Genomic DNA, 14,353 nt, shown 5'->3' with positions numbered 1-14,353 from the left:
AGATATTTATATGCATTGATGAGATTCCCCTCAGTCTTCTCCAGACTGAAGAGGCCCAGTTCCTGCAGTCTCTCCTTATAAGAGATGCTGCAGACCAGTAATCACCTTTTTGACCCTCTGGTGGGCCCCCTCTAGTGTGTCAGGGTAAGGTGTTCAAAAAGCTGCTGTTGGGAGGTTTCTCCACGTTGTTTTCCAAGAGCACAGCACACTCCCGTGCACCAGGCAAGCCTGTGGGGTGTGGGACGCCGCCCTCCCCTGCTGGCTCTCCAAGGGACGGCGCGGAACAGGGCTGGGCTGGGCTGGGCAGGGAGGGCAGGGCAGCTCAGCCTACGCCGCGCCCCTCCACCCGGGGCACCACGGCTTCGTCCCGCCACATCTGCACCGCAGGGCGAGCGGGACAGCCCAGCCTCCGCTGCGGCCACAGCCGCTCTGCCCCCGCCCTGAGGGGAGGGGAGTCCCGCGGAGCTCGCTCCCCGCGGAGCCCACATAGAGCACCTCCGCTCCCCGCGGCCACCCCGCCATGGCGGCGAGCGGCTCTTCCCGGCATGCCCGGCATCTCCCGGCCGCGCTGCCTGGAGACGGTGGCCGGGGCGGGGCGGGGCGGGGAGGAGCGGGGCGGGAAGGGGAGGATGCTGCGGCCGCCGCGGGGCGAGGCGGCGGCAGCAGCGGCGGCAGGAGAAGCGGTACTTGGCGGCGTAGAGGATGCGGCGGCGGTGGTGTCGGCAGCAGCAGGCGGAGGAGCGGGGAGCGATGCGGTGCTGCGCGGCGGGGCCGTGGCCGCACAGCGCCCTCACCACGCTCCTGCTGACAGGTCGGTCACGGCGCGTCTCCCCGCGGCGAGCAGTGGCGGGCCCCGCCGGCAGCGGCCGGCCTGCGCCGCGGCGCTGCCTCTGCTCGGGCTTCGCGTCCCCTCCCGGCGGAACCACCCCCCGCCTCGCCCTCCGGCTGCTCTGGCTGCGCGCCCCATTCCCGCTGCTCCGTGCTCCCTGTCAGTGCGAGGGCCGGGCTGTCCCAGCATCTCCCCGTGCCGCGGCTCCGGCGGCTCCCGGAGGACGCTCCACAGGCGGCGCGGGGATGGCGGCCCGCGCGCCCCGGGACCGCCGCAGCCCCTCCCGGCACGGCGGGGCCCGGGCTGAGGGAGCCCGGGGGCGGTGGGTGAGGCCGGAGCGGGAGTGCCGGGGGGCGCGGGAGCCGGGCCTGGCTCGGAGCCGCTGGATGGCGCGGGAGCCTCCGCTCCCGGGGACTGGGCCGGGCCCGCTGCGCTCCTCCGGTGCCTCGACCTGGTGCCTGACGCGAGAGACGGGCTGCGGTGTGAACGGGGCTGTCTGTAGTGTTCTCCTTCTTCTCCGTTACTTCCCCTCTTGACCACTTAGTCCAACCGAGCCAAAATTAGGAATTCAGAAAAAGTCTTGATCCTGGTCCCTAAAAGCTAAATAATAGCTTTCATGCAGGTTCTTCACCTGCAGTGTCTTCACAGTGAAATACATTAAACAACCGACACTTAATAGCAGCCCAGCCACAGGGCTGCCTTTGTGAGGCTTGTTACACCAAGAGTAAGTTAACAGCAAGAGATCTGTTTGGGTTATTTTGAGTTCTGAGAGGTCAGTGGTGTGTTTTCTGCAAGCAGTCTGCTCTGTTTCCTTTTGAATAGTATCTAGGTACCCTCTTAGTACTTCTTTTACTTATGACCATACTTGTCATAGGTTATTAGCCACAGAATTGACATGAGGCACTGGATATATTAAACATGTGATGAGAACTTAAGTGTGAATTTGTTCAATGTGAGGATAAAACTTCATTTGTTAGATGCAAGACAAGACTCCTTTTCCCTTACGAGGAAATTTTTCCTACCTCTTCTGCCTTCCCCTTCATGACTGATTATGGGATAGCAGCCAAGGAAGAACTAGGACAATTGAGAATAAGCTTTCAGTATCAACTGAAATAATGTATTTTACAAAGGTCAACTAAATGACCTTCTAGAAACTGAAATGTGAGCTTAATCCACAAGTCCTTTCCAGGCTACATGGTAAGGGAAGAGGTCTTTCATGATAACTTTTCCACTTAGACCTTTCTAAGGCTGGTTCAGTGAGATTTCATTAGTTAAAACAGAAGAATGTGTGGTTTGAAACTGATGTAAAAAAGGAGGCATGAGCTTTAGTTCATGTTTCTTTTAGTTCAGTTACATTCTTTTAAGAGATATCTATATAAAATTTGTGGAGATTTGTCGTATGTTCGTGATCTGAACAAAGCTGTCCCAGGAGCTCACCTGAGCTCCCCTCTATTCTCCCTAAGTAAAGAAGTTCCAGCCTTGTCTGCTGCTCCAAGATGCATTGCCCAGCATGAAAATCCATTCTTTTGAATCCTGTAAACTTTACAGTACTGCAGCATTACTTAACAAGGCAAGAGATATCTGACAGACAAAATGGCATGTGAGAAGTAGCACAGGACTTGTAAATAGATTTCTTTTTGTTTTCCTCAACTAATATGGATTAGTTTTTTCCCCATTTGTGTTGCAGCACTTGATCTACCAAAGAAAGTTTACTTATGATTTTTGCATTTCTTAAAAATGCATGACAAAAGGCTTTCTGGAGGAAGATGACTGCTGTCAGAACTCAGAAGGGTTGTCTGCCTCTCACTTATCCCTATCCTCCTTGAGGCAAAACATTATTTCATCATCCAGATATTTCACAAGAATTAAGACTTTAAAGGTTGTAAGAGTGATTTCAGTTGCTCCTAGGGGTGTAGTATAGTACTCATATTGAAGCAAGCTGATGATGCTCCCCTGCTAGGAAAACATGGGACTTCATTGTGAGAAGTCATATATAGGATTAAGCATTTCTACTAGAAACTAGTCAGGTGTTCTTTGACTCTAGCTTTATATAACAGACTTCCTAGAAGTTTGCTCAGTTACACTAACAAGCTCTCTGTCATATTAGTTTGGCAGAGCAATGAGTTGCCCCCATATTGTGTATCTGCAGAGAGAGCAGTTATCAAAACTTCTTTTGAGTGACTGTGGCTGGTGGTTTTGCCCTGTATTTCTGCACTTAGAATTAATTGTCAGTGCCCATGTTGTCCCTGGAACCCTGGTTTATTTGTCGTAGAGAAATGGAATTGCATTCTCCTTTCCCTATAAAGGGGTCAAAATGAGGAAGAAGCTCATTAGTTCTCACTTTGCAAGCTGTGGTTATGTGGTCACATTAATTTGTCATAAGGCTGCACTGCTGCCAGAAAGCATTCTCCAGCCCTTGCTCAGCTAGGGATTATTTGCTGCTTTCCCTGGTGACAAATAAACTAGTACAGTGACAGTGTGGATTGGGTCACCTGGCTCAAAACTAGTTGACCCACAGGAATAGTTCACTGAAGTGTAAGTGCTGCCCAGGACTGGTTTGGGATTGTTTCCACTGGTGTGTGCTGGGTGATGCAGAATGTGCTGGGAACGCCCCTTTTGAGCAGAACTGCAGACATGCCCATTTAGAAGAGCTGTGAAATCACTGCCTGGGGCGGGACCCAGGAGGCTGAGCCCGATCCCTGCCCTGCTGTTGACGGCAGGAGTGCTGTTGGCAACGCTCCTCTGCTAAGCCGCGCCCTGTGCAAGGAGGCAGAACATCTCCCACATGCTCTGGTGTTCTCCAGCTAACAGCACAGCACACCTGCCCTTGTTCCTGTTGTGGTGCAAGCATAAGGGCAGAGAAGCAGGTTTCCTTCAGAGAGCCTCTGGAAGTCTGCCTGCCTATGAGGATGCTGCCTGCACTACTAATCTCAGCCAGGTCAATACAATCTACTGTCAATAGGTACTTACTTGAATAAGTAATTACAGGAGGGGGAAAGGTAGCTGTTCCATTAATATGCTTTTCATTACAGAAACATATTATTTATAGGCAGTACATGGAGACATCTTGGAGGTCCTAAAGCCAGACAGTAAGAAGTCAGCTTTATGGCAGGAGATGTAACTGCTCAGTGTGTAGAGAGGCTTATTTTTGCTCTTTAATGTTTTTAGATTTGGTTGGAAGTTCATTAAAATACTTCAGGAATTGCAGCCACTGAAGTAAAACCCTTTCTTTAGAAGAAAGATTATTTCCAATGAAAGAAAAAAGTTATTTAAAGCCTAGACAAGAGTATCTGGTTTTTTTCAGTATCTGAAGAGCTTTTGAATTCTTCCTGAATAGAGGGTGATAAATTTACAGTAGTCACTATGAGTGTAGAGTATCTTCATTGGCAGACTTCTAGATGAAAGAAGAGAGTTGCTACTTTTGATTACTTCCATAGGAATTTGAATCTGTATCTTGTATGTTGTTACAAACAGCCAAAATGTCTTTTAATTGTAGGTTATTTTAGTGACAGTCCAAACTATGAAAATGAGAAGTTAGAAAGAACAACCTACTGAGCAAGCAGAAATCTTAGTGTATTGAAACCAATGACTTTTCTGAATTCCTTGTCTTTCAGTACAATTGCTACCTCTGAAATCTGGAATGCAATTGCAGGGATACCCTGATAGTTCATATCAAAAGATAATAGAAATATGTGAGACATCCTGGAATAGCAGGCCACCAGGGTGGCGTGGTCATACCCCCTTGGTTACACTCAGGCTGGAACCACAGGAACTGACAATGTTTTCCTCACCTTCATGGAAATGCTAACCTAATTTTTCTCTTGTCAGGCCTGCAGTAGGAGGGAGAATGGTGATGGGTAAATGCTACTGTTAATAAATCATGAGGGTTTTGTTCTCCAAGTAGTTAATTTGTAGCATTCCCATGAATGCTAATGCTGAAGTTTTACCAGTGAGACTGATAAATGCTTTATTTCGTTACATTACTTCAATGATTTAGGAGAAATGTTCAGATGTTGCAGTAATCAGTGGATAGCACAGGAACAGATGGAAAACCATTGCCTACTGAACAAAGATTAATAAGAATAGAGCCGAGAAACATTCCTGGGGTTGATTTTGACTTTTAAACAGTTTCAATGTAGAGGGACCTGAGCAATCTGTGGTGGAGAACTGATACAAATTAATTCCTGTTTCTTACATAGTAGCTGTTGTTGAAAAGGGTTAGAACATATCCGGTTTCAATGTGAATTTCCACTGAGAGAATCCCTTCTAATTAATAGTAAATTTCTGCCACGTTCTAGCTAGTAGGCAAGAGGACAGTGCGTGGAAGTTGGAAGAGAAGGGAGAGTAGGTGGGTGCTGCAACTTCTGCCTCCTTTAGTGGATGATGTGACCAGCTGGGCAAGTATCCAGTGGGTCCTCAGTAACTGCCTGGCTACAAGCTCTGAGTTCAGCTGTGGGCTATGCACCTTGGAGGTGGTTCTCTCTTCGCAGATGTTTCACTTCAACTTATGGTGTCATTTTCGAACTGTTCTGCTGTGTGGTTCCCAGCAGTCCTTCAGAAGAATGTGCTGTGTATGAATCTGCACTTCCAGCTCAGAATTCAGAGGAAGGAGGACTGAGCCAGATGGGATATACAGTAGAGGAGGGCAAGGGTAGCTTTTTGCAGTGGGGTTGTGCTGTAAGAGAGTGAGGGGCAGTGTAAGCGTGGCCAGAGGCCCTGGTCTGGGGCATCAAAGTAGCAAGCATGAGTTTATGTCACGTCCCAGGGCAAGGTGGAGGTGTAGGAGAGAGGGGAAGTGGCTGAGTTTGATAGCCTGAGCTGTGTGCTGCTTTAATAGTAGGAGAGATGGGCTTGAGATCCTACTTCAAAGAAGGAATAAGAGGATAGGTGGAGGTGCAGGATACTGCTTGGAGGTCAGAGTGAGGTAAAGGAATGGGGAAGGTAAAATTGCTCCATGATACTTGTGTCCTTTTATGATTGTTGTGTGGTCAGAAATTGCTGTGAGTATCCACTCTGTTAAATATTTGGTTGTTAAATCTTATGCAAATATACTTTTAAAAGGGGAAGAAAAGAGCATAAATTAATACAAATGTGATTTTTATTTATAACCAACACAATTATAATTAATGTATAATTTAAAGAAAACATAATTGCAGAAAGAAGAAAAAGCTGTGATATGCTTCACCTGGGCATATTCAAGTCCCAGGCACAGGGCTATGAAATGCTCCTGCTGTTGAAGGCAGTGGTGGCTTCTCCAGCAACTGTGGCAACATGTGTAACAGACTGAAGCGCCTGACACTATTAACATTCTTTTCATCGTGAGTACAAGGCTGATTAAAATAATTCTAAACTGTCTGTTTGATAAAATGCATAGTTTGAATCCCTGCATTCTGTAGTATAAGGTCTCTTTTGTCATCTTTTAATCATATTCAGATCTTCCCAGAGCCTTCCTCATGTTGTCAGTTGCTTCTTGAAGGCTCTGCTAGACAGAGCATTTGAGCAGTGATCATATCTGTGTCAAGTACAAAAATAAAGTCTGCCTGTTCCTCCTTGATGTAGCTGTTCACATGTCAGCTGTTCTAGCCAGTGTTCTGGTGAAAGCTCTGTTCAACCTGACTTACATCTCTAGGTTGTTACCCAAGCTGAGATCCCTGAATTGTGTGCTCACAGTATGTGTTTGGCATGCTGATGCCTTAGTTCCTGCTGTGCAGTTACATTCTATTCTATTGAACTGCACATCACTGATCATCTTTTCACAGACAATGCAGACTCTTCTGTCATCTCTATTATTTGTCAGTCTCCTGGCCTTTGTTTTTACCTGCAAATTCTATCAGTATATTTGATACATACAAGTCATTCTTTTTCTCCCCATCTCTCTCCTGCCTCTCTTTCTTCCACCCCAGTTACATAAGGCTAATGCCAAAACTTTGTGATACCCACCAGAAAACTCATATAACAAATTAACTTTTTAGCAGCCCTATTCTCTTGCTTTTCACATCTGTCATTTGAAATCAATTCAGTGGTGATGTATATGAAAACATCACACTATAAACTCTAGGATCTGAAAACAAGCATACTGGTTGCTTTTCCACTTCCCCTATGAAATGCAGCATAGCATGGAGAGGTAGACAGGTGACTTCTTCAATCCACACAGCCAAACCTAGCACAACTTGGAACCCAAATGAAAGACTTACTGACCATTTATATTGAAAAACACATTGTGGAACTTGCCTTTATTTTTTTTATTTTTTTAATTGCATTTAAATGTGCTAAAATGATTTAGTATTTACTTTTCCAGTGAACTGTTAAGTGACAAGCTGTATAGCTAAGGGTAATGTTATTATTGCTGTCTTTATCAGGAAAAACTTGTGGGCTCACCAAAAGTGTCAAAAAAGATACATGAAATCCTTAGTGAGGATTAAATAAGGACTGTGATAAGTATAATAATTTTGACAACTCTAATACTATTCTCCATTTAATAATTCAGTTATCTAATCTTGTATTAATTGTTTTGTCTGGTACTGGTGCTGGTTTGTAGCTGACAAGCCTCTGATTGCCCAGCTCATCCTGTTGGAATAATGGAGCAACTTTATTTTATCTTTTTAGGAATTTCTTGAGTTTTTCAAGAATTACTGAAATTTATGCAAAGTCCTATGCAGTACTAAATTTCATAGTCCCTAGGATGTGATTATATTAAGACTTGCAATATATGCAGATCAGTCCAGCAGGAAAAAAGTTGTTAGAAATGTTATTGTGTTGGTATGGCAAATATTGCATTAATCAAATTATTAAATTTAATAAATAAGTAAAATTAAAAGTGCATTAAAATTCATTTAATTACACTTCATCCTCAATTCAGTTTTAGATGTTTTGTGTGAATTATCAATAATAGATATCTGTCCTACATGTGTAGATTGAGTGTGGTGAATCTTTATTACTGCTTAAGCCAGATCTGTTTGGCCTCCTGAATTCTGTTTGAAGAATGTCTTATCACTAATTTAATAGTTGCCTGGTGTAGCAGGTCAGAAATTTCCACAGATATTTAGGCTTCTTTCATGTTCTGTGCATGTTTTCCAATAAGTGTTCATTTCTTCCTGCAGACTGGTGTATCTGTACACAGGTACTGCTCCTTTATATTTCTGGTATTGCTTTTTTTACAAGGGTATTAAGATGCTAGACCAAAACCATTTTTGATCCAGGGTTTGACATGAATTCTTACTCCCAAACTATTTCAAAACAAAAATACCTACTCATTATGGCCACTTTCCCTTTCCTAGCATCTGACTGCAGTTCCTTCCCTCTGCACTTTCAGCTGGCATGTAACTGTACAGCTGGCATACCTATTATTCATCCCAGAAGAGCAGGAACAAAAAGTGGGAAGTGAGGAGGGAGCTTTCTCAAGCACCTCTGCTGCTGGGGAGATGGAATCTTTCTGTCAGCTCCACAGCTGCTTTCTGTCTCCAGTAATCATTTGCTCCTCACTGCATTTAAAACTTCCACCTTCAGCTGCATGGATCCAGCTGATTTCAGGCTGTGTTCTAGTTGTGTGGGATGTAGGCAGCCATTTTTAATGGGTTCTCTTTTCAAAATTGATTATTGGTTGTGGCTGCAAGGCAATCAGCCCCATGTGTCTTTATATAAGCATCATTATAAAAGCAAAGCTTGCTTAGTTTAATTTTCCTACTTTAACCAAAAGATACCACTCCAGTGAAAGCTACTTTATATATTTTTGTCTGTATGTGAGGTTTTGTCTGTGCAAATAGATTTATTAGACAATGCTCTTCTTCATCTTTGTTATCAGTACAATTATGTCAGCAGAAGTGTCTGCAGAGATTTAAGTATTTAGTGTAGACTTAGCTTATTTGGAAAAATGGAGTCCAAAAGATTATTGTTAGAAATATTATTATATATTTATATACTCAACCACCTCTGGTTTTTTTTTACCTGTGGTTCCTAAACTTTGACTGAAACCAAAACATGATGTAGAAGGTGTCTGATCCCATCTGATCAGATTGTTTGTGGTAGTCTGTTGATCTGACTAATTTTTTTTTTGCATTTGTTTTATTGTGAAAAGCTATTTTGCTAAGCTCTGCTGATGGCAATAATGGAACTGTTAACTGGACGACTAAGCGAGCCCACAGTTATGTTATCAGCAGAATAAAGGCTGTTCAGAAGAATGGTGAGTTTAGGTTAAATACCCTGTTGGTTCAAGCAAACCTGCTTTTAATGTTAATCTTGCTTTTCCAGTCATGTCCTTGTTTTAGGAGTAGGGTGCTATTTTAAGGTAAGTAATTTGGAAAACTTTACATTTCTTCAATCTTCAAATATTCACAGACCTGTGTGTTCTTGTTAGTCTTCCCTGACTTTTCGTGTTCCTGTAGCTTTGCTTGAAATAATGGCTGTGTTTATACCTAATACTGCACATTTTCTTATCATGGCTGGTTGCTTGAAGATACCTCTGCAGTTTGCTTAATACAGTAACTTCTCTGTAACAATTAAAAAAAGTCTTCTCACACATGAATGTAAAAAGACTATTTTACTGTCATTATGCAAATACACATCAAATACTGTAGCTAGTGCACACTGGCTGAGGAGAAGCTTTGCACTGATTGCTCATCTTGGCAGGCAATCTGGATTGGCCTCCAAATCAAGTTATTTCTGGAATTGTTCTTCATCTGCTAAATATCGGTGGGGAGAGAACCAATTGAAATTTCTAGGAAAAAAACCCAAAAAACTTCCAGGTGAATTGTTTCCTAAGGATCATCAACATACAGGCTGCAACCAACATGGTGAAACTGCTGAAATTTCTGGAGTTAGGGGTTTTCTGCTTCTGGTAACAGGGCCAGGGCTGCAGGCTGATAAAATCCTGTCTGGATTCCTGGCTGTGCCTGTGTTCAAGATGTCTAAGGAGATCTTGGGATCTACAGAAAGTCCTCCAAGTGATCTGGAAACAAGAAAGAAGAAAGCAGTGCTGCCAAGGTAGCCAATTCTAGCAGGGATCTGATGTGATCCTGATGAAGATTTTTAATTTCCCATGATTAGTTTTACAGAAGCTTTTCACAGTCCCTGAGACTTTTATCTACCACAGGGAATTTGCCCAGACAATTCACAGCTGACAGTCTGCTGCATTAGATTAGTATCTATTTGTTAAGTGTATATGTTAAGTGTATAAGTAAGTTTTGTCCCTAGATCACCCATGATGATGATTACACGTTCATCTCCAGTCTGTCTCCTGAAAATAATAATGGGTTTTAAAAGCTCATGAAGAAAGTAGCATTTCACTTGTTTCATTATTGAAAAGCTAGTGATAGCTGTAGCAGACTGAAGACTCATCATTTTCCTTCTTTTTGAAGGTTTTGAAGAAACTTCTTGTGGGGAAAACAAGGAGGGCATCTCTGACAATGAGGGCAAGAACTTCTGAGTTTTTAATCACCATACTTGTGTCATTATGATGTGTTTGTCATTGCAAGATAGAACAGGTTTCTAAGATTTTTTCTTCTGGGAGATGTTTCTAGACTTCCACCAAGATCAGTGTTTTATAGCTGCATCAAATCCTTACTGATATACTTATTTCAGCAGCAGGGAATGTCTCATTGCTAGGAATGAGACAGGCAGGCATTTAGTGGTGGTAATAGGTTTCCTATAGCAGACAAAATAAGTGTTATATGTTTTTTTTTCAGTAACCGCTGATTCTATTATGCTTGTTTTTTTCCTGAAAGAATTGCTTACTGAGAAAAAATGCACATTTCTTTTTCACTGTTCTTCCTGTTTGAAATGGATTTGCATTGTAGAGGAAAAGCATCAGAAATGGAAAAATTATCTTTTCTAGGTATTTGATGCACCTTCAGCCAGCCACCATATTTTTGTCAGCTCTTTGTTCTATTAATGTTACTTTTTCAGCTTTTCTTGAAAATATTTTAAAGGAAATTAGTTAACTTCCTTGTGCTGTTTATGGCTCATTCACAGAATTGAGTACAGAGGTTTTTTGGATAATAATTTACTAATTTTAAGTAGGTAAATCAATGATCTTACTGTACATAAGTCTACATGATGAAAATGACACTGTTTTATTAACCACACAGAGCTGTAACAATTCTAATTTCAGGATAATTTTAATTTTGTCACTAAGATAAAATTATTAGAAAGATACTCTGTTCAGTATTGTGTTAAAAGTGGTTTTCAGAAAAGCAGATGCTGTGGAATGTGATCAGTAGTATATCCAGAGTTATCCATTCTGCAACATTAAGCTTGAAGAGTGGGGAGTATGTAAATGTGGAGTGGAGGTCTGCATTACAGATGTTTGCATCTCCTCTCAGATGCCTCTGCAGTCCATGGAGGACTAGTCAGGGTAGCCTGGAATCTAGGACATGATTCATCTCACTTTACAGGAGAAATCAAATAAATCAACCCCTAGAAGCATCTGTTTCTTCTCCACTGACTATAAAAGGAGCCTCACTAACTTAGTGGTGGATGTTGTTTCTGTAGGCATCTAAAATTAGGTGAGAGAGATTCCACTCAGAGTACGTGGTGTGAGGGCTGGAATGCTTGTGATTAATGCCTAATTAATGGTGCCTTTTTAAGCAGATCTCAAGTAAGAAAGTTGGTATAATTATAAGGCTGGAGAAGTTATACCAGGAATAAAAAATTACACCAGCATTGAAGAATTACATGGGCTTTATCCACATTTCAAATGTGTCCTGCTTATTGATCCCAAGTTGAAATTAGCACCTCTGGGACCTACAACTTTGTTCCTATCAGTTTGCTACAATGTCTCTGAAGTGTCTTTTGGAGTCTGTCTTCCAGTGACAGCACCTCCAGGCTGTATGGCCTATAATTTGCTTTTGGAGATGTGATTCCTCATGAAGTTTCTTCCAGGCTGGCAAGCAAGGCTGGTAGCTGTGTGTGGTTGTCTGTGGTTTACCGTCTTTATCTTCTACATTTGTAATCTTCATCTCACTGACAAAATCTATTACCAGTGATCAATTCTTTTAGGGCATTAAATTAAAATTCAGTAGTAATAAAATTAGTAATATGAGCTACAATCAATCTTATTAGGACACCTTGAGAAATGCCTATTTAATCAGTGTTCTCTGTTTATACTTACATTTTGAGACTTGTTGATAAAGTGGCTTCTTATCCATCTAATTTATTGTAATGATTTCTTCATTCTTCTGATTCATTAAAATGTGTATGTAATCCTGCATCAAATGTGTTATACCTAAAAAGCTATGCCCTTGTCAGCAAATTTTGTACTAAATAAAAACCACCTTATTGCTTTCTCATATGCGGATTGTTCTGAATTTTCTTTAATTTTTTGATCCTCAGTCCTGTAAAACATGGATTCACTTTTTTGTTTGGAATCAGTTTCACCTGACTGGCCTATAAATCCCCTTCTCCTCTCATTTTATCCTTCAATACAAGCCCAACATCTTCAGTAAAGAGCTCTCTAACCAAAAGTTTGAGTTGTATTTTACCCTGGTGGTCTGAGAAAGTCTAGCTGTAAGAACTCATAGAAATCAGTTGAAGTGAATTGCTATGTCCTTTTCTGCACAAGAAGTGAAAAATCTGCCATTTCTGTTCAGTGGGGAATGACGACTGTTGATTGGTAAGGTTCCCGTGTGTTCCTCTGTTGCTTTCTCGATGTAAAATATTAGGAGAACATGATTGTGTAACTCATTTAATGTACTTTTATTAACGTAATATTAAAAATAAACCAACTATAAAATTACAATAGCCTTCCTCATTTTTTAATTTACTATAAAAATAAAGAGCTCGTACAAATTTTGAAATCTTGACATAGGCAGTTTTGTTTCTTGCAGTCTTGGAAAGGATCCTGTTGGGCAAAGAGAGGGTTTGCTCTGTGTTCTGTTCTTAAATCTATGTAACCTTTTAAAAATCTTATTAACAGGTGCCTAATATTTGTTGCTCTCCTTCTCCCAGATGCCTGCATTGCTGTTGAAATGCATGAAGTTACCTAGAGCATGTCTCATTTTTGCCTTTTTTCTGTCTCTTATCTCTCCTTCTGCTTTTCAGTGTACACAATTCTGTCTAAGGTGCACTCTGATCGGAATGTATACCCTTCTGCTGGAGTTCTGTTTGTTCATGTTTTGGAGAGAGAGTACTTTAAGGGGGAATTTCCTCCTTACCCAAAGCCTGGTATGAGATGCTAAGATCTTCCATATTATATGCAGATACAGAAAAAATATTGTTATAAAAAGTTGAAGTCTTATTTGGCAAACCTTGTGGTTCAACATATAAGGTTTTAGTTTCTACTGAAATATCTTAAAATTAAGTAAAATATGTAGTCCTACACTTCTAAAATATTCTAGTTTGTGATTGTTTGGGAAAAAATGCATATAATTGTATATTGTGAAAAAATGTACTTAATTTGGGAAGGTGTAGCAACCCATTATATATATCTGATATTAAGAAGTGTTTCATCGCTTTTGCATTAAATATGAAATTGTGGAAATTGACATCTGTTAAAAATGCTATTTATCTGGTTACTCTTTGAGACATAGTATGTATCAGGCTGTATGAAGGAGCAATTTGAAAGCATATAGTAAATGTAAGACAAAATAGAAGATTAAATCAAATATGAGATTTCATAATACTGTTTTCTTTAATTTTTAAAAATAGTCCTTTGTCTTCAGCCTTCTTCCTATATTTAGAAACAGTTTAATTTTAATAAGCAGATTGGTTTTAGAGAAGGAGCTGTGATTTCCTAAGTATGGTTTTGCCATACACTAAAGCTAAAAGGCTGGTTGCCACAGGTTAGAATATGTGTGAGCAGTCTGGTAGGGGTGGGAAGAGAGAGTGTATTCAGCCACACATGCTTATCAACAATGAAAAGGAATAACTGTATCCAGTTTATATAAATATGACTATTTTCCTATAACAGGATAATAGGAAAAACCTATGCACAGTGCGTACATAATTAAAGCCTGTTTCACTAATAAACTTCTGAATTTTTTTGGGAGTGCTGTTACTAAGACTCACTTTAAAGAAAAAATAAGCTTCTGTTAGCATTGGTTAAATTTTGAGTAAACATGAGTAAACCCAAATGTTTTAAAAACTTCATCTCTTTGTAAAATGGGTGTTTTTCCTGACACAGATACCTGGGTCTTAATTTATGCCATGGTGACTGGCAGAGTGAAGTTTGCCTCTGTTCCAGTTTTCTCTCCATTTTGGCACATAGGTGGAAGGAACTTGGAAGTTTTACTAATGATGGCTTGTCTTACAGGTGCAGCCTCTTGACATTCATGTGATTCCAAGGCAATAGGAATCTGGTTTCAGATCCTTTGAAATTGCTGTTCCCACAGACAATTGTGATTATGTCAGAAATTCACTGTGAGGTCAGGTGTTGTCATGGTACTCTTATTTTTGTCTGCTGAGCTGGATCATTGTCATGGCTTACCTTGACAAAGGAAGGGCAAACCAGAATGTGTCACAGGTTGCTTTCAGAATTTTCCTCAAATCATTTGTGGTGCTGGGAATTTGTTTAGAGCAGGGTGCTGGTAATGC

The 14,353-nt window shown here is 41.4% G+C and overlaps 1 protein-coding gene across 8 annotated transcripts in view; it reads left to right on the top strand.

Moving 5' to 3' along the window:
• The first annotated feature begins 643 nt into the window (after positions 1–643).
• Positions 644–14,353, top strand: part of SGCE (sarcoglycan epsilon) — a 32,857-nt gene continuing 19,147 nt past the window's right edge. For 4 of the 8 annotated variants that reach the window (XM_058808258.1, XM_058808099.1, XM_058808173.1 and 1 more), the window contains exons 1-2: positions 703–811; positions 12,863–12,985. In XM_058808258.1, the coding sequence (XP_058664241.1) occupies positions 703–811; positions 12,863–12,985 (232 nt within the window). Of the gene's footprint in view, positions 812–8,547; positions 8,565–8,903; positions 9,009–12,862; positions 12,986–14,353 lie in introns of those variants that run through there. The other 4 variants (XM_058808417.1, XM_058808037.1, XM_058808344.1 and 1 more) reach the window with 4 other exon arrangements.

This window comes from Ammospiza caudacuta, chromosome 1 (genome assembly GCF_027887145.1).
Source record: "Ammospiza caudacuta isolate bAmmCau1 chromosome 1, bAmmCau1.pri, whole genome shotgun sequence".
Lineage (NCBI taxonomy): Eukaryota > Metazoa > Chordata > Aves > Passeriformes > Passerellidae > Ammospiza > Ammospiza caudacuta.
This window is presented reverse-complemented; position numbering and strand designations above follow the sequence as displayed.